Below are 21,489 nucleotides of genomic sequence, written 5' to 3'. Positions count from 1 at the left end.
GATAGTTGTATTCACTGTGAAAACAAAGCGGCAAAGTAGATGCTAGAAACATTTATAAACACCTTGTAATTGATCAAGCTCCAAAATCTGACGCAAAAACTCAAACATTTATAAAATTTGCAAATTTTGGGCCTTTAATTTCAAATTTTTGTTCACTTTTTAACCTGCTTAAGCTTAGTAAGTCTGCTAAATTAAAAAATTATAGCACTGTGAAGAATAATTGGAGATTTTGCTATCTTTAATACTCAAAAATTTATAAAATTTGCAAATTTTGGGTATATAATTTCAAGTTTTTCTTCACTTTTTAACCTGCCCAAGTGTAGTAAGTGTGCTAAATTAAAAGATGAAAGCACTGTGAAGAATGATTGGAGATTTTGCTGTCTTTAAAACTAAAAAATTTATAAAATTTGCAAATTTTGGGGTTGTAATTCCAAATTTTTGTTCTTTTCTAAACCTGCCTAAGCTTAGTAAGTGTGCTAAATTAAAAAATTATAGCACTGTGAAGAATAATTGGAGATTTTGCTATCTTTAAAACTCTAAAATTTATAAAATTTGCAAATTTTGGGTATATAATTTCAAATTTTTCTTCACTTTTTAACCTACCCAAGTGTAGTAAGTGTGCTAAATTAAAAAATGAAAGCACTGTGAAGAATGATTGGAGATTTGGCTGTCTTTAAAACTCAAAAATTTATAAAATTTGCAAATTTTGGGGTTATAATTTCAAATTTTTGTTCTTTTCTAAACCTGCCTAAGCTTAGTAAGTGTGCTAAATTAAAAAATTATAGCACTGTGAAGAATAATTGGAGATTTTGCTATCTTTAAAACTCAAAAATTTATAAAATTTGCAAATTTTGGGGTTATAATTTCAAATTTTTTTTCTTTTCTAAATCTGCCTAAGCTTAGTAAGTGTGCTAAATTAAAAAATTATGGCACTGTGAAGAATAATTGGAGATTTTGCTATCTTTAAAACTCAAAAATTTATAAAATTTGCAAATTTTGGGTATATAATTTCAAGTTTTTGTTCACTTTTTAACCTGCCCAAGTGTAGTAAGTGTGCTAAATTAAAAGATGAAAGCACTGTGAAGAATGATTGGAGATTTTGCTGTCTTTAAAACTCAAAAATTTATAAAATTTGCAAATTTTGGGGTTATAATTTCAAATTTTTGTTCACTTTTTAACCTGCCCAAGTGTAGTAAGTGTGCTAAATTAAAAAATGAAAGCACTGTGAAGAATGATTGGAGATTTGGCTGTCTTTAAAACTCAAAAATTTATAAAATTTGCAAGTTTTGGGGTTATAATTTCAAATTTTTGTTCTTTTCTAAACCTGCCTAAGCTTAGTAAGTGTGCTAAATTAAAAAATTATAGCACTGTGAAGAATAATTGGAGATTTTGCTATCTTTAAAACTCAAAAATTTATAAAATTTGCAAATTTTGGGGTTATAATTTCAATTTTTTTTTCTTTTCTAAATCTGCCTAAGCTTAGTAAGTGTGCTAAATTAAAAAATTATGGCACTGTGAAGAATAATTGGAGATTTTGCTATCTTTAAAACTCAAAAATTTATAAAATTTGCAAATTTTGGGTATATAATTTCAAGTTTTTGTTCACTTTTTAACCTGCCCAAGTGTAGTAAGTGTGCTAAATTAAAAGATGAAAGCACTGTGAAGAATGATTGGAGATTTTGCTGTCTTTAAAACTCAAAAATTTATAAAATTTGCAAATTTTGGGGTTATAATTTCAAATTTTTGTTCTTTTCTAAATCTGCCTAAGCTTAGTAAGTGTGCTAAATTAAAAAATTATAGCACTGTGAAGAATAATTGGAGATTTTGCTATCTTTAAAACTCAAAAATTTATAAAATTTGCAATATTTGGGTATATAATTTCAAGTTTTTGTTCACTTTTTAACCTACCCAAGTGTAGTAAGTGTGCTAAATTAAAAGATGAAAGCACTGTGAAGAATGATTGGAGATTTTACTGTCTTTAAAACTCAAAAATTTATAAAATTTGCAAATTTTGGGGTTATAATTTCAAATTTTTGTTCTTTTCTAAATCTGCCTAAGCTTAGTAAGTGTGCTAAATTATAAAATTATGGCACTGTGAAGAATAATTGGAGATTTTGCTATCTTTAAAACTCAAAAATTTATAAAATTTGCAAATTTTGGGTATATAATTTCAAGTTTTTGTTCACTTTTTAACCTGCCCAAGTGTAGTAAGTGTGCTAAATTAAAAGATGAAAGCACTGTGAAGAATGATTGGAGATTTTGCTGTCTTTAAAACTCAAAAATTTATAAAATTTGCAAATTTTGGGGTTATAATTTCAAATTTTTGTTCTTTTCTTAACCTGCCTAAGCTGAGTAAGTGTGCTAAATTAAAAAATTATAGCACTGTGAAGAATAATTGGAGATTTTGCCATCTTTAAAACTCAAAAATTTATAAAATTTGCAAATTTTGGGTCTATAATTTCAAATTTTTGTTTACTTTTTAACCGGCCCAAGCTTAGTAAGTGTGCTAAATTAAAAAATTATAGCACTGTGAAGAATGATTGAAGATTTTGCTGTCTTTAAAACTCAAAAATTTATAAAATTTGCAAATTTTGGGTATATAATTTCAAGTTTTTGTTCACTTTTTAACCTGCCCAAGTGTAGTAAGTGTGCTAATTTAAAAGATGAAAGCACTGTGAAGAATGATTGGAGATTTTGCTGTTTTTAAAACTCAAAAATTTCTAAAATTTGCATATTTTGGGGTTATAATTTCAAATTTTTGTTCTTTTCTTAGCCTGCCTAAGCGTAGTAAGTGTGCTAAATTAAAAAATTATAGCACTGTGAAGAATAATTGGAGATTTTGCTATCTTTAAAACTCAAAAATTTATAAAATTTGCAAATTTTGGGTCTATAATTTCAAGTTTTTGTTCTTTTCTTAGCCTGCCTAAGCGTAGTAAGTGTGCTAAATTAAAAAATTATAGCATTGTGAAGAATAATTGGAGATTTTGCTATCTTCATTCATCTACATTCAACTTTGACAACGTGTTAACCTCAAAAATCGCTACATTCAATTTTCCCCTAATTTTCTCCCTAAGGAATTGAAAGCCTGATTTACACCCAAAAATTTTCGAAAATTTACACACAAGAGTGGACTGATAGCAATGAGCTGCACTTTAGCATCAAAGGTGGCTGTTATTTAAATTTCTTCCCTGTTGGTGATTTTGACGTTTGACAAGTGACATAATTGACAGAAGTCCGAAGTGACAAAACAAGTTCAAACACAGTACATTGCGAGCGGCACAGCAATTGAAAATCATTTTGTAACACATCGTACATTTATAAATGTTTCTAGCATCAAATGAGGGTTTTGATTTTTTTCAACTGACATTTGTAGTTGGGCAAAATAGTGCATGACAGGAATTTCAGAGGCACCCTTGATGGTACAAACATTTATTTAAACACCTTGTACAAGTTGCACTGAATTCAGAACTCTGAAAGTGATTCTAATTGAAATATTTAATTTCAAAATTTGACACAATAAAATTATTGCATATACGAAATTACTGCATACGCTTATACAAGGTGTTTATAAATGTTTCTAGCATCAAAGGTGGCTATGAAATGTCAAAGAAATTTGCCGCTCATTATAAATGTGGGTTTAGATTTTTCAACTGACATTTGTAGTTAACCTCAATCAAGTTAAGTTAATTTTGAAAAAAAAACTGCTTTAGTTTGAAAAATAAAAAATAAAGACTTGGACACAAAATCGTAACTGAGAAGTTGTTGACGTGAGTTACATTTGAAGTGTTGTCAAACATAGTTATATTCACTATGAAAATAAAGCGGCAAAATAGTGCATAGCAGGAATTCCAGAGCCACTCTTGATGCTATAAACATTTGTAAACACCTTGTATTTCGGTCTATTTCTAGTTTATTTCTGAAGCAATATTGGGGCTCATTTTGCGCAGAATTTCACGCTGAATCCAAATCCGTCGTCAAAATTCCGCTATGTCAACAAATAACTGAGTTGTGGCCAAATTAGAAATTAAATGACTGTCAAAGTCGACATAATATACAACTTTTAGTACGAAATTTTGCCGTCATGGGGCATTAAAAGCGCATGATGAACGCTATATTCCTAGTTCTTACTGAAATGCCAAGATTTTCGCAACAGAAACTTCAAAAATGGGCCCAAAAAAGAAGACAGTCTTCATAGTTTTGCCGAAATTTCAATTTTTTTGCAATAATAACTTCAAAAATACTTCCGAAATTTAATTTTTGTCTGTCACGTGAAAATTTTGAGATTTTTACTTGAAATTTTGTAAGAACTACCAAGACACTCTTCTCTATCACATGGTGTCGCTACTAACGCCTCGTAGCGCAGAAATTTCGAACTACAGACAAAAATTCTATTTCGGAACTGTAGCGTTTAATTTTTTTTTTTCTAGTTTTTCTTGCGCGATTTTTACTTGACATTTTGTAAGAACGAAAAAGATACTCTTTTCTATCTCGTGGTCTCAATATTAGTGCCTGATGGTACCGAAATTTTGAATTACAGACGAAAATTCGAATGGAGGAATTGTAGCCTTCCAATCTTTTTTGACATATTTTTTATGTTTTTGTTACTTTAAAGTTTTTGTTTCAAACAATTTAAAAATTAATTTTCACCTGACGTTTGTCAGATTCTTTTCTCTATCACGTGCTTGTTGTGTTGCCTTATGTTATTTTGAATATGCCGAAAATTTGACTTCGGAACTGTGGCATTAGATTTTTTTGACTTATTTTTTTTTATCAGATTTTCCCTAAATTAAATAATTTCTATTTAGACTTTTTTCACAAGACTTTCTGATCTTTCAGAAAACGGCCACCAATTTCCGACCCCCAACTTCTCGACCATCTGCTGGTTCTTGACGTTACACTGCCACCATTTATCGTTATTGCCTGCCCTACAAAAGTACCAGCGTCGAATTCGAGCCATCCGTGACCTCCAGAAGCTCCTGGACGAGACTGTCGCCGCGGAAGCACAGTGGCGCAACACTTCCTTCGCCAACAGAAACAAACATTTCATCAAGAGGTGGAAGCAGCAGTTGAAGAAACTCAATAAGTGAGTTGGTTGAGTCGATCAGAGTGAAATTATCCGATTGTTTCAGGTCGAAAGCCTGCGCGGAGGCGGGGTTGTTGGATAAGAATCTAGTTCGGAGGGCTCTAATTTTTTATACTTCAGTTGCTCAATATTTGTTGAGTTTAATGACGAACACGCCTCCGGGGAGTCCCATTCCGAGTTTACCACTGCCGTCTAGCACACCTGAAGCATTTTCGGCGCTGCCAGAGTGGTACGTCGAGGACACCGCGGAGTTTTTCCTCTTTGCTCTGCCGTAAGTTCGTATAAATCCAGTTAGGGTAGTGTGGTCGAGGCAAATTGGGCTGAAGTTTGTTGCGGACACTTTTTGAATGTTGCTAACTTCAGATCTTTCATGACAGTTGTTGTATTGGCAACGCTGCGAGCTGTCAAACATAACCTACATTTCGAAAATTTGCGGAAAAAGAAGATGAAAGTTTGACAGATTTCTGCTGTTTTCTTGCAATTCAGCCGTTGAATCTTGATAAAAATTTGTGGTTTTGTAGATTTCGAGCCTTTTTTTGCGAATTCAAGCCAGAAAACGTCGAAAATCAGCGAAAAATCGTCGTTTTGCATCGAAATAAGCGGATTTCTCTAAGAATTTTGATGATTTCGTGCAGATTTCTGCTGTTTTCTTGCAATTCAGCCGTTGAATTTTGATAAAAAGTGATGGTTTTGTAGACTTCGAGCTCTTCTTTACGAATTCAAGCCAGAAAACGGCGAAAATCAGCGAAAAATCATCGTTTTGCATCGAAATAAGCGGATTTCTCTAAGAATTTTGATGATTTCGTGCAGATTTCTGCTGTTTTCTTGCAATTCAGCCGTTGGATTTTGATAAAAAGTGATGGTTTTGTAGATTTCGAGCTCTTCTTTGCGAATTCAAGCCAGAAAACGGCGAAAATCAGCGAGAAATCGTCGTTTTGCATCGAAATAAGCGGATTTCTCTAAGAATTTTGATGATTTCGTACAGATTTCTGCTGTTTTCTTGCAATTCAGCCGTTGGATTTTGATAAAAAGTGATGGTTTTGTATATTTCGAGCTCTTCTTTGCGAATTCAAGCCAGAAAACTGCGAAAATCAGCGAAAAATCGTCGTTTTGCATCGAAATAAGCGAATTTCTCTAAGATTTTTGATGATTTCGTGGATAATTCTGCTGTTTTCTTGCAATTCAACCGTTGAAACTTAATAAAAACTGGTGGTTTTGTAGATTTTGTGCTCTTCTTTGCGAATTCAAGCCAGAAAACGGCGAAAATCAACGAAATATCGTCGTTTTGCAGCGAAATAAGCGGATTTCTCTAAGAATTTTGATGATTTCGTGCAGATTTCTGCTGTTTTCTTGCAATTCAGCCGTTGAATTTTGATAAAAAGTGATGGTTTTGTAGATTTCGAGCTCTTCTTTGCGAATTCAAGCCAGAAAACTGCGAAAATCAGCGAAAAATCGTCGTTTTGCATCGAAATAAGCGAATTTCTCTAAGATTTTTGATGATTTCGTGGATAATTCTGCTGTTTTCTTGCAATTCAACCGTTGAAACTTAATAAAAACTGGTGGTTTTGTAGATTTTGTGCTCTTCTTTGCGAATTCAAGCCAGAAAACGGCGAAAATCAACGAGAAATCGTCGTTTTGCATCGAAATAAGCGGATTTCTCTAAGAATTTTGATGATTTCGTGCAGATTTCTGCTGTTTTCTTGCAATTCAGCCGTTGGATTTTGATAAAAAGTGATGGTTTTGTAGATTTCGAGCTCTTCTTTGCGAATTCAAGCCAGAAAACTGCGAAAATCAGCGAGAAATCGTCGTTTTGCATCGAAATAAGCGGATTTCTCTAAGAATTTTGATGATTTCGTGCAGATTTCTGCTGTTTTCTTGCAATTCAGCCGTTGAATTTTGATAAAAAGTGATGGTTTTGTAGATTTCGAGCTCTTCTTTGCGAATTCAAGCCAGAAAACTGCGAAAATCAGCGAAAAATCGTCGTTTTGCATCGAAATAAGCGAATTTCTCTAAGATTTTTGATGATTTCGTGGATAATTCTGCTGTTTTCTTGCAATTCAACCGTTGAAACTTAATAAAAACTGGTGGTTTTGTAGATTTTGTGCTCTTCTTTGCGAATTCAAGCCAGAAAACGGCGAAAATCAACGAAATATCGTCGTTTTGCAGCGAAATAAGCGGATTTCTCTAAGAATTTTGATGATTTCGTGCAGATTTCTGCTGTTTTCTTGCAATTCAGCCGTTGAATTTTGATAAAAAGTGATGGTTTTGTAGATTTCGAGCTTTTCTTTGCGAATTCAAGCCAGAAAACGGCGAAAATCAGCGAGAAATCGTCGTTTTGCATCGAAATAAGCGGATTTCTCTAAGAATTTTGATGATTTCGTGCAGATTTCTGCTGTTTTCTTCAATTCAGCGGTTAAATCTTGATAAAAAGTGATGGTTTTGTAGATTTCGAGCTCTTCTTTGCGAATTCAAGCCAGAAAACGGCGAAAATCAACAAATATCGTCGTTTTACATTGAAATAAGCGGATTTCTCTAAGAATTTTGATGATTTCGTGCAGATTTCTGCTGTTTTCTTGCAATTCAGCCGTTAAATCTTGATAAAAATTGGTGGTTTTGTAGATTTCGAACTCTTCTTTGCGAATTCAAGCCAGAAAACAACGGAAATCAGCGAAAAATCGTCGTTTTGCATCGAAATAAGCGGATTTCTCTAAGAATTTTGATGATTTCGTGCAGATTTCTGCTGTTTTCTTGCAATTCAACCGTTGAATCTTAATAAAAACTGGTGGTTTTGTAGATTTCGAGTTCTTCTTTGCGAATTCAAGCCAGAAAACTGCGAAAATCAGCGAGAAATCGTCGTTTTGCATCGAAATAAGCGGATTTCTCTAAGAATTTTGATGATTTCGTGCAGATTTCTGCTGTTTTCTTGCAATTCAGCCGTTGGATTTTGACAAAAAGTGATGGTTTTGTATATTTCGAGCTCTTCTTTGCGAATTCAAGCCAGAAAACTGCGAAAATCAGCGAAAAATCGTCGTTTTGCATCGAAATAAGCGAATTTCTCTAAGATTTTTGATGATTTCGTGGATAATTCTGCTGTTTTCTTGCAATTCAACCGTTGAATCTTAATAAAAACTGATGGTTTTGTAGATTTTGAGCTCTTCTTTGCGAATTCAAGCAAGAAAACGGCGAAAATCAACGAAAAATCGTCGTTTTGCGTCGAAATAAGCGGATTTCTCTAAAAATTTTGATGATTCTTATAGCTATTTATTTGAGAAGGATATTAAGTAATTCATAATGAACGAGGACGTTACTTGTTAACGTCCGAGTTTTTTATGAATTAGTTAATATCCGTAGTAAATACAAAGTTTTATCGAAACATGTACGAATGAGGCAATGCTACAACCCAACAGTTCTGCAAATTTCCAATTTTTAACTTAATTTTTTAACGCGACGAAACAGCGAGAAAAGCATTTCCCAAGATATTTTATGTTACAATTAATATAAATAAATGGAAATCTTCAGATTTTGGTCTTCGCAGTTGCTTTCATTTTCAAAAATACATTGAATATTATGGATTAAGAGCAACTATGCTATTATGAAACGGTAACTATGCTATTATGAAACAGTAACTATGTTATTATGAATTATTTGTATCATCACTATTATGATGTACTTTACATGTAAGCATAGAAACGTATTAGATACATCTTAATGTTCATGTTTCGATAAATTGTTTATTTGCGATAATTGAAACCACAAAATACTATTGCTGTAGTTTTATAATTTATTAATCATTAGTTAATTCGTTAATTACTTGGAACTATATTATTAGCATTGTTTTTATTATGGTTATTAAAGTAATCTAGTGTCATGTCAATGAAATTAATCTTGAATCTTGAAATTAATTAAAATTGTTGAAAACGCTGCAAAAGCCACTGAAAGTTTATTGCCAACAAAATCTAAAGATTTATACGATAAAGAATACGAAAAATTCACAACATGGAAAACCCATTTGACATAACCTCAAAAAAACGCGCGCGCACAGTGGAGCACGGCTATGCAACGCAGCGAACTGCAAAGGACAAAAAAAACATTACAACCAGTTTATTTATTCAGGTACCTTTTGAATTTGACTGTTTGATGATAATTTAGATTAAATGCAATTTGAATATGGCGGGCAAAGAGAGCAAGTCGATTCGTATCCAGTCGCTGTTTGTTGTGAGGTTGCTATGACACCTTAATGCCCTAGGGCGTAATTGTACTTCTAACGCACCGCAAAGCCATAAGGAGCCAATAATTAAACACTTTGACTTCGATTTTCTCTAAAACTGTACGGTAGATCGATTTATAATTTTGGGAAGTTGCTGGTGCGCCTCTATTCTAAACTTTCGCAAAGTTTCATCAAAATCCTACGGTTAAAATCGACCATACCACCTTAAAGAAGCTAAAAATAATATATTTTTTTTAGATACTTCACGACCGTGGTGATCGAGAACATGGAAGACACGTTCATAACATGGCTGCTGGTGACGATATGTTCCTCGAACATGATAAAAAACCCGTACTTAGTGGCGAAGCTCGTCGAGGTGGTTTTCGTCATAATTCCGACGATCCAACCTCGCTGCGAAGCGCTCTATGACCGCTTCATGTCGCACGAGATCTCTAGAACCGTCTTACCCAGCGCCCTCATGAAATTCTACACGGAAGTCGAGACGACCGGCTCCAGTTCGGAATTCTACGACAAATTCTCAATCAGATATCATATCAGCATCATAATCAAAGGCATGTGGAATTCGACAATCCACCGTCAAACGCTCATCAACGAGTCGAAATCCGGCAAACAGTTCGTCAAGTTCATCAACATGCTGATGAACGACACCACTTTCCTTCTGGACGAGTCGTTGGAAAGTTTGAAACGCATCCATGAAGTGCAAGAGTTGATTAGTGACGAGGAGAAGTGGTCGAGTATGAATAGCGAGCAGCAGCAAAGCAGAATGAGACAGTTGGGGGCTGACGAGAGACAATGCAGGTCGTATTTGACGTTGGCGAGAGAGACTGTGGATATGTTCCATTATTTGACAGTTGACATTAAAGAGCCGTTCTTAAGACCAGAATTAGTAGATAGGTTAGCGTCGATGTTAAACTTTAACTTACAACAGCTGTGCGGGCCAAAATGCAAGAACTTGAAGGTTAGAAATCCCGATAAGTATGGATGGGAACCACGGCGGTTACTCAGCCAGTTGGTCGATATTTATTTACATCTGGACTGTGAGCAGTTTGCGGCGGCGTTGGCAGGAGACGAGGTGAGTGTGTTCAGTCTGCGGTCCGCTATAAAAAGAATGAGTTGGCAACACTGAAAAATGACGTAGCTATACTATATTTCAGAATTATTGACATCTCAGTGTGCCTTGGAAATTCAAATTTGTGTTGGCAACATCTTCTACTATAAGCGTATTTAGTGTTTTTAGATTTATATTTATCCCTATGTGTATGTAATGAAATAGCTTAAAAAAGTAATTTACTTCATAACCTCAAAATGTTACATTGACAGTTTTAGAACCAAAATGCTAAAAGTCGTTCACATTGTTGGAGGCGTTTTACACAGACATGGCCTACCGAGATGTCAATAATTCTGAAATATGGTATATATAGTCTGGACAGGTTGCATTTTGACAGATATTTCTTTATTTAAAGTTGGCACTGGCATCTGTACTTTTTAACATAACATTTTATGTATGTTTTGTCTGTATTTTATCTAGATTCTTGGCTTTTGTAGATTTTAATTCCCTAAATTGACTTTAAATTTTGTTTGATCCTAATTGGATTTTTTGAAGTTTTTGTATAATTTGCTAATATGTTTGGTACTAATCTTGAAATTTTCACTTGATATTTTAGTCTATAATTTTGGAATTTCGCTGGTTTTGTAAACACCGCAAATTTATTACGTGTGTTAAATTTAAAAAAAATTGTCCCAAAAGTACCAAAATTGTGTGTAATTTATAAAATTTGCAAATTTTGGGTCTATAATTTCAAATTTTTATTCACTCTTTAACCTGCCCAAGTGTAATAAGTGTGCTAAATTGAAAAATGAAAGCACTGTGACGAATGATTGGAAATTTTGTTGTCTTTAAAACTCAAAAATTTATAAAATTTAGAAATTTTTGAGTTTTAAAGATGGCAAAATTTCCAATCATTCTTCACAGTGCTATAATTTTTTAATTTACTACTATACTATACTATACTATAATTTCAAATTTTTGTTCACTTTTTAACCTGCCCAAGCTTAGTAAGTGTGCTAAATAAAAAAATTATAGTACTGTGAAGAATGATTGAAGATTTTGCTGTCCTTAAAACTCAAAAATTTATAAAATTTGTGAATTTTGGGTCTATAATTTCAAATTTTTGTTCACTTTTTAGCCGGCCCAAGCGTAGTAAGTGTGCTAAATTAAAAAATTATAGCACTGTGAAGAATGATTGAAGATTTTGTTGTCCTTAAAACTCAAAAATTTATAAAATTTGTGAATTTTGGGTCTATAATTTCAAATTTTTGTTCACTTTTTAACCGGCAAAGCGTAGTAAGTGTGCTAAATTAAAAAATTATAGCACTGTGAAGAATGATTGGAGATTTTGCTGTCTTTAAAACTCAAAAATTTATAAAATTTGCAAATTTTGGGTCTATAATTTCAAATTTTTGTTCACTTTTTAGCCGGCCCAAGCGTAGTAAGTGTGCTAAATTAAAAAATTATAGCACTGTGAAGAATGATTGAAGAGTTTGGTGTCCTTAAAACTCAAAAATTTATAAAATTTGTAAATTTTGGGTCTATAATTTCAAATTTTTGTTCACTTTTTAACCGGCCCAAGCGTAGTAAGTGTGCTAAATTAAAAAATTATAGCACTGTGAAGAATGATTAGAGATTTTGCTGTCTTTAAAACTCAAAAATTTATAAAATTTGCAAATTTTGGGTCTATAATTTCAAATTTTTGTTCACTTTTTAACCGGCCCAAGCGTAGTAAGTGTGCTAAATTAAAAAAATATAGCACTATGAAGAATGATTGAAGATTTTGCTGTCTTTAAAACTCAAAAATTCATAAAATTTGCAAATTTTGGGTCTATAATTTCAAATTTTTGTTCACTTTTTAACCTGCCCAAGCTTAGTAAGTGTGCTAAATTAAAAAATTATAGCACTGTGAAGAATGATTGAAGATTTTACTGTCCTTAAAACTCAAAAATTTATAAAATTTGTGAATTTTGGGGCTTTAATTTCAAATTTTTGTTCACTTTTTAACCTGCCCAAGTGTAGTAAGTGTGCTAAATTAAAAAATTATAGCACTGTGAAGAATGATTGAAGATTTTACTGTCCTTAAAACTCAAAAATTTATAAAATTTGTGAATTTTGGGTCTATAATTTCAAATTTTTGTTCACTTTTTAGCCGGCCCAAGCGTAGTAAGTGTGCTAAACTAAAAAATTATAGCACTGTGAAGAATAATTGATGATTTTGCTATCTTTACAACTCAAAAATTTATAAAATTTGCAAATTTTGGGTCTATAGTTTCAAATTTTTGTTCACTTTTTAACCGGCCCAAGCGTAGTAAGTGTGCTAAACTAAAAAATTATAGCACTGTGAAGAATAATTGAAGATTTTGCTGTCCTTAAAACTCAAAAATTTATAAAATTTGTGAATTTTGGGTCTATAATTTCAAATTTTTGTTCACTTTTTAACCGGCCCAAGCGTAGTAAGTGTGCTAAATTAAAAAATTATAGCACTGTGAAGAATAATTGAAGATTCTGCTATCTTTAAAACTCAAAAATTTATAAAATTTGCAAATTTTGGGGCTTTAATTTCAAATTTTTGTTCACTTTTTAACCGGCCTAAGCGTAGTAAGTGTGCTAAATTAAAAAATTATAGCACTGTGAAGAATAATTGAAGATTTTGCTATCTTTAAAACTCAAAAATTTATAAAATTTGTAAATTTTGGGTCTATAATTTCAAATTTTTGTTCACTTTTTAGCCGGCCCAAGCGTAGTAAGTGTGCTAAATTAAAAAATTATAGCACTGTGAAGAATAATTGAAGATTTTGCTATCTTTAAAACTCAAAAATTTATAAAATTTGCAAATTTTTGTTCACTTTTTAACCGGCCTAAGCGTAGTAAGTGTGCTAAATTAAAAAATTATAGCACTGTGAAGAATAATTGAAGATTTTGCTATCTTTAAAACTCAAAAATTTATAAAATTTGTAAATTTTGGGTCTATAATTTCAAATTTTTGTTCACTTTTTAGCCGGCCCAAGCGTAGTAAGTGTGCTAAATTAAAAAATTATAGCACTGTGAAGAATGATTGAAGATTTTGGTGTCCTTAAAACTCAAAAATTTGTAAATTTTGGGTCTATAATTTCAAATTTTTGTTCACTTTTTAGCCGGCCCAAGCGTAGTAAGTGTGCTAAATTAAAAAATTATAGCACTGTGAAGAATGATTGAAGATTTTGGTGTCCTTAAAACTCAAAAATTTATAAAATTTGTAAATTTTGGGTCTATAATTTCAAATTTTTGTTCACTTTTTAACCTGCCCAAGTGTAGTAAGTGTGCTAAATTAAAAAATTATAGCACTGTGAAGAATGATTGAAGATTTTGCTGTCCTTAAAACTCAAAAATTTATAAAATTTGCAAATTTTGGGGCTTTAATTTCAAATTTTTGTTCACTTTTTAACCTGCCCAAGCTTAGTAAGTGTGCTAAATTAAAAAATTATAGCACTGTGAAGAATAATGGGAGATTTTGCTAACTTTAAAACTCAAAAATTTATAAAATTGCAAATTTTGGGTCTATAATTTCAAATTTTTGTTCACTTTTTAACCTGCCCAAGTGTAGTAAGTGTGCTAAATTAAAAAATTATAGCACTGTGAAGAATGATTGGAGATTTTGCTGTCTTTAAAACTCAAAAATTCATAAAATTTGCAAATTTTGGGTCTATAATTTCAAATTTTTGTTCACTTTTTAACCTGCCCAAGCGTAGTAAGTGTGCTAAATTAAAAAATTATAGCACTGTGAAGAATAATTGAAGATTTTGCTATCTTTAAAACTCAAAAATTTATAAAATTTGCAAATTTTGGGGCTTTAATTTCAAATTTTTGTTCACTTTTTAACCTGCCCAAGTGTAGTAAGTGTGCTAAATTAAAAAATTATAGCACTGTGAAGAATAATTGAAGATTTTGCTGTCTTTAAAACTCAAAAATTTATAAAATCTGCAATTTTTTCAGTCTATAATTTTGAGATTTTGCTGGTGTTTGTAATCAATGCGAGCTTATTAAGTGTGCTAAATTTTGAAAAGATGACCCGGATATACCGAAATTGTGGCATTGTGAAAAATTATTGGAGATTTTGCATATTTTTAAGCAAAAAATATTCTAAAATCTTCAATTTTGGGCCTATAATTTCAAATTTTTCTGTTCATTTTATAACCAGCTCAATTTTATTAGGTGTGCCAAATCTTAAAAACAAACACCTGGAAGTACCAGAGAAGAATTACGGAGATTTTGCAATATTTAAAAATCGAAAGTTTCTAAAATTTGCAATTTTTTGCAAAGCGTTTAATTTTTTCCCCTTTTTCGTTGTTAAATTTTGAGATTGTTTCTGCTTTGAATAACAAATTCAAAATTTAAAGTTTTTTGTTCTAAAATTCTGTAATTTGGGACCCTGAATAGTCGACCCTCAAGCAATAAATCCACTAAATTTTATTGCTTAAACATGAAGATTATAGGACGAATTTAATTGTAAATTTTGAAGTGTGAATTTGTCGTCCGAATGAAAAAATCAGAAATTTTTACTTTTTTGTTCAAAAATTTTCTAATTTGGCACACTTAATAGAAAACCCTAATGCATAAAGACGAAAATCATGAGACTTTTTATATAATAATAATAATATTTTTTTAATATCCGTGTTCATCCTCTAAATAAAAATGCTATAATTCTCCTTTTTTGTTGAAAAATTTTGTAATTTAGCACTCAATAGACGACTTGCAAGCAATAAATCCACAAAATTTCAGTGCTTAGATATGAAAATTATGGGATTTAAATAAGGGGAATTTAATAAACAAAATTATAATTCTGAGTTTCTGCCTCGAATAACAAATTCAAAATTTATTTTTTTTTTGTGCTAAAATTCTGTAATTTAGGACACTGAATAGTCGACCCTCAAGCAATGAATTCACAAAATTTCATTGCTTAAACATGAAGATTATAGGACGAATTCAATTGTAAATTTTGAAGTGTGAATTTGTCTTCCGAATGAAAAAATCAGAAATTTTTACTTTTTTGTTCTAAAATTTTCTAATTTGGCACACTTAAAGGAAGACCCTAATAATACCATAATAAATCCACGAAATTCAGCTGAAAAAACACGAAAATCATGAGACTTTTTATACAAGGTGTTTATAAATGTTTCTAGCATCAAGGGTGGCTCTGGAATTCCTCTCGTACCCTTTTCAAAACTAACTTTGTTCGATGATTGAGGTTAACTACAAATGTCAGTTAAAAAATCTAAACCCACATTAGTAACGAGCGGCAAATTTATTTGACATTTCATAGCCACCCTTGATGCTAGAAACATTTATAAACACTCAAGTCTCCCTAGTTCAAGGCGTTTCAAATTGCACTTTGACAGTTTGTTCATTTAAAGTTGGAATTATACTTTATTATCATTAATATTGAGATAAAATTTTCTGTATCTTTTAATTATGTAGGAAAAAGTCTTTAAAAACGTTCAAAAAGGATAACAAAATTGAATTTTGGAAAAACACATTATCAATACTTTTGTACCTCAATTAATAAAATTGTGGAATTTCGCCACTATACAGTGTGATGAAAAAAGGCGCCCATGTTACCTATCATATTGCAGCTAATGCTTATATAAAAGCAGCTTTTTTAATCGATTAAAGTCTATTTCATTGTTAGAAATTAGATTTTGTACAGTTAATCATAGTTAATGATACAAAAAATGTTTGTAGCATCAAGGGTGGCTCTGGAATTCCTGTCGCGCATCATTTTGCCGCGTTGTTTTCATAGTGAACTTAACTATCTTGAAAATTATTAATGTTACTTACGTCAACAACGTTTCAGTTACAGTTTTGTGTCCAAGTGTTTGATTTTCAGGTTTTAAACTACAACTATAGTATATCCGGTGAGAGATTGGGAGATTTCGACAGTTGACATATAGGTTGGCAGCAAATTATGCTACAAAATACACTAAATTCCTACGCGGAATGGGTTGACAGGGTTGTCAGTAACTGGGGTTATTTTGTTATTTTAAATTTCTTTTGAACTTTTCTGTCATTCAAACTCTCACTGTACGAATTATAGAACAGTTTATTTCTCAAAACTTACTTTGCTCCATGTTTGAGGTTAACTGCAAATGTCAGTTGAAAAATCGAAACCGACATTTGTAATGAGCGGCAAATGTCTTTGACATTTCACAGCCACCCTTGATGCTAGAAACATTTATAAACACCGTGTATAATAATAATAATATTTTGTTAAAATGCGTGTTTATTCTCTAAATAAAAAACGCTATAATTCATCTTTTTTCTTGGAAAATGTTGTAATTTAGCACTCAGTGGACGACTCGCAAGCAATAAATCTATACCAGAGCTCATTACTGATTAAAAAGTTAAGTTGGCAGCAGCCCCTAGCAATTTTTATCGGTAACAGTTGGCAGTAAGAGCGTTTGACCTTGACGCAATTATCTCTATTAATTTCTATTAAAAACTTTCTGTTGTTTAATGTTTAATTAGTTAGTTATTAATACACTCAACTTTGACAACGTTTTAACCTCAAAAATCATTTAATTCTCTCCCTAAAGATTTGAAAGCCTGATTTACACCCAAAAATTGATGGAAATGAGCCGGACTTTACTAAATTCGAAATTTCATAACCTAAACTCGAAAATAATTTTGGTATTTTTTCAGCGGTCGTTCCGGAAAGAGCTGTTCGACGACGGAGCCGCCCGCTTGGAGCGCTTGTCCATCAAAACCCCCGTAGAAATCGAACGTTTCAAAGCTCTGTCTGACAAAGCCTACCAGATTCTGTTAAACAACCAGAAAAGCGACGACTGGATGTCGGACGCGCCCGACGAGTTCAAGGACCCTCTGATGGACACCCTGATGACCGACCCTGTCTTGTTGCCCAGCGGACAAGTCATGGACAGATCGGTGATCATGAGACACTTGTTGAATAGCAGCACTGATCCGTTCAATCGCCAGCCATTGACTGAAGACATGTTGCAACCTGGTGAGTATGAGTAGTGAAATTGGCAATCACTGATTGTGATGTTGCAGTTAACGAGTTGAAGGAGAGGATTAGGATATGGAAATCAGAAAAGACACGTTCAGCAAATTAATTTTATTTTGGTATAAATATAATTTTATTTTGAATAAATTTATTAACTCGAATTCATTGTTTCTTCACGACCGGATTTGATGCAAAGGCTGATTGTAAATCTCATTTTTTTGCATTTGTTTCTGATTCAAAGTCATACTGCCAACTTAGAAATGCTTTTATTTTAGTTGTTGCCAAATGACCTTCCCCCAATCCGGCGGATTATTTTTGTATATACAAGTAACGCAAAGTGAGATGTACATTTTTCATCTAATCGAATTAGTTTTATATTATTGATAACCTTTGATTTGTGCTAACAAATTTGATTGTTTCTTTTAGTTAAGACAGGTTAGAACTGAAATAATCAAATTTGTATCGAAAAAGAAAGATTTTTATATGAAACTTAGTGTAGTTTGTATGTAATGGGTCAACAATAAATATTTATAAAAAATTTATCATTTTACTTGTACAATCCAACAGATATGTGTAAGCTCTAGTCATGCAAAATACTGTTCTGGCTTAGGACCCCCCGCTATGATTGTGCTATTCAGGACCGGCGCAAGACTATCCATCCCCCTTGCGCCGGCCCTTGTGCTATCACTACTTATTAAAAATTGTGCTTCCGGTCGACTAGTTTCATGAACACAGGCACTCAAGAAACTAATCCACACTTTAAAACTACTTATTGTTTGATATCAATTCGCAGACTTTTTGTTATTGTCACTTTTCAACTGAGCTGGAAGATGCATGTATAAATATTTGAGAATGTGTAAAAAAGCGACCTCAGAACCCTCACTTTTGAGTCAAAATAAGCAAAAAAATATGTAAATTAACCTAAAAATTTGTCATTTTTGACATTTCTGCAGTTCCAGACCTGACACATAGATGGCGTCACTTTTGGGTCAGGTCAGGTCAGCTTCAAGGTTAAACTGTCAGTGAGGGAACCTCAGTCGCGCACTCCACTAGAAGAGGTATTTAAGTTCAAGTCGCCTAATACTACCAAAAGCGTTATCAACTAATCAACGAATTAAAAACAAAATCAAAATTAAACACTTTACTATAAAATCTCTTACACGATATATACTGTCTGCATACAAAATTATCAACAATAAATTAGTCAGATTGCTATAAAAATACACCGCAATATTTAAATAGAGCTATAAAAACGATAATTGGCCTCTTTCTCCAACTTTCTTTATTCAAGGACTTAATTATGACTAATAATCTCGAGGACAAATCAGCCAATTATGTACGCGATTAGGTGTCTTCGTTACCGGCTAAACCTAACTAAACTACATTTTTCCTGCGCCGGATTGTCCGATTTACGCCATGTTAGAAAAGCACTCAAATTTGATTTTACGATTTACACTCAAATTAAGTGAATCTCTCATCTAACGGACCAGAAAAGTCACAATTGGGTTGGCGACACCGAAATTTGGCCAAATACATTCGTTTCGGGTTGCAAGTGTCAATTTTTAGTTATTTCTTCACTCAAGATTGGCATCTTGATGAAATAACTCAGTAATTTTAAATTTCAAGGTTGGCATTATTGCTCCTTGGAATTTGACAGTTGGCAATTTTGGCCCTTAAACATGTGCAAGTGAAGCGACTGCTGTTCAAAAACGGTAACAAACAAATTGGATTTTGATACATTACATTGACAAAGCTTTCACGATCGTCTTTTGTACCCCAAAAGCCAACGAAAGTCGAGCTTATTGCTATCAGTCCACTCTGCTGTGTAAATTTTCGACAATTTTTGGGTGTAAATCAGGCTTTCAGATCTTTAGGGAGAGAATTGGGGGAAAATTGAATGTAGCGATTTTTGAGGTTAACACGTCAAAGTTGAGTGTATTAATCAATAACTAATTAAACAATTGTTGCAACAGGACGTTTTTAATGAAGATTTAACAAGTTTTGTTATACCTAAAAGCTTGTAATTTTTGACATTTCTGCAGTTCCAGACCTGACACATACAGGGTGATTTTTAAAAAACGGCAGGCGTTGTAGAATTTTTATTTATGAACCGATTTCAAAAATTAAAAAAACAAACTAAATGGTTTTTAATTTACTATAGACTGATGAATTTAGAATTTTTCTAAATGTTTTAGTGTCTTTTGGGCGATATTCAACTTTTTTATTTTAAATTGGCACCCACATTTTTTTTGCATAATTTGGAAGATATTAATTTTCTTGATTCAAAAATGTGTAATATGTTCTACTTTTACAAAAAATATTTTTAAAAAAATTATCAAAATAGGCAATAAAAGTTAATAAAACCTAGGTGCATGGTGTCAATTGTGCAATAAAAAAAACGGGATGGCGTTTCAACAGTATTTTAATTAAATTAGGAAATGTTTTTTCTGATTTGTAATTATTATTGTCTTTTGTTATCAATAATTTCAAAAAAGATTGCCAATCCTTTCTGTTATTTGCTGATTTTTGACAAATAACGGCATTGTGTTATTTGACAGCACGCACTTAGATTTTATTAACTTTTATTGCCTAAATTTTTTCATTTTTGATAATTTTTTTAAAAACATTTTTTGTAAAAATAGACCATATTGCCATTTTTTAATGAAGAACATTAATATCTTCAAAATTATGAAAAAAAATTATAGGTGCCAATTTAAAATAAGAAAGTTGAATATCGCCCAACAGATACTAAAACATTTAGAAAAATTCTAAAATCACCAGATTATAGTAAATTAAAAACCATTTAATTTGTTTTTTAAATTTTTGAAATCGGTTCATAAATAAAAATTCTACAACGCCTGCCGTTTTTAAAAATCACCCTGTAAATGGCGCCACTTTTGAGTCAATAAGCGCTAAAAATTCAAAAAAAAAAGTAAATTAACCTAAAAACTTGTAATTTTTGACATTTCTGCAGTTCCAGACTTGACACATAGATGGCGCCACTTTTGGGTCAGGTCAGGTCAGCTTCAAGGTTAAACGCTTTTACTGCCAATTGTTACCGATAAAAATTACTGCCAACTTAACTTCTTAATGAGTGGACCGATAGTAATGAGCTCCGGTATACAAAACATTGCCATTGCAACATTTGCAAAAAACAAAAAACAACTCAAGCTCGGCCAAAGTCCGTTAGGTTGCAAATGTTCACTTTGACAGTTATTTGTTTATTTAAAGTTGCACCGATATACGAAATTTGGTACTTTTAAGATGACAAAATTGGCATCATTGTCCCCCAGAATTTGACAGTTGTCTATTTTGACATTAAATTTACCAGGTTTCAAACCACAACTAGAACAGTTTATTTCTCTAAACTTACTTTGCTTCATGTTTGAGGTTAACAGCAAATGTCAGTTGAAAAATCGAAACCCACATTTATAATGAGTGGCACATTTCTTTGACATTTCATAGTCACTATGAATGCTATAAACATTTATAAACACCTTGTATAATTAATTAGTGTGTTCCTTTTTTTTTTAATTTTTTTTTAAATGAAAAGTAATATCCATTAGTGGTAACTAAATGAGCAGTTGGTCAAAACTGAAAACAAACTTCAAACTGTCATATCAAAAATTTAAGATATATTGGATGTTTCATGAATAGATATTATGTATATATTTACAAAAGTCCACTTTGACAGTTATTTATTTGTTGCAATCTGGGTATATGTATTAATTTTTGATACTTTTAAGTTGACGAGGTTGGCATCATTGTCTCCTCAGAATTTGACATTAAATTTGGTGAGTGTTTAGCTTTAACGTCAGTGACATATAGAAATAGAATTTCGACATAACATGTTGACAGCCTTTCCGATCGTCTTTCGTACCCCAAAACCCAATTTACATATCACAGTCACAAATTACACCATAAAAATTTTAGAATGAGTGAAGATTCGCAACCTAAGCTAAGCCGACTTTATATTGGGACTCACTAAACGTCAAATATCGCAGTCGCATATCACTTTAATAAGGGATTAAATATTAATTATCAGTTATTTATTAAATAAGTATGGCTTGGGTAAACCGGGGTTATGTTACGTCATGATATTTTGTAATTACAGTCTCGGTCGAATTTTT

At 32.1% G+C, this 21,489-nt stretch overlaps 1 protein-coding gene across 1 annotated transcript in view; it reads left to right on the top strand.

Moving 5' to 3' along the window:
* The window catches only part of Ube4B (Ubiquitination factor E4B), a 31,672-nt gene extending 13,839 nt beyond the window's left edge, over positions 1–17,833 (top strand). Inside the window, exons 4-8 of the mRNA XM_088041786.1 lie at positions 4,837–5,083; positions 5,130–5,354; positions 9,549–10,383; positions 17,038–17,359; positions 17,407–17,833. Of these exons, the coding sequence (XP_087897912.1) occupies positions 4,837–5,083; positions 5,130–5,354; positions 9,549–10,383; positions 17,038–17,359; positions 17,407–17,468 (1,691 nt within the window). The 3' untranslated portion in view covers positions 17,469–17,833. The remainder of the gene's footprint in view (positions 1–4,836; positions 5,084–5,129; positions 5,355–9,548; positions 10,384–17,037; positions 17,360–17,406) is intronic.
* The last annotated feature ends 3,656 nt before the right edge of the window (positions 17,834–21,489 follow it).

Source organism: Gnatocerus cornutus, chromosome 7 (assembly GCF_029298725.1).
Source record: "Gnatocerus cornutus isolate USDA-ARS CGAHR chromosome 7, icGnaCorn1.1, whole genome shotgun sequence".
Lineage (NCBI taxonomy): Eukaryota > Metazoa > Arthropoda > Insecta > Coleoptera > Tenebrionidae > Gnatocerus > Gnatocerus cornutus.
This window is presented reverse-complemented; position numbering and strand designations above follow the sequence as displayed.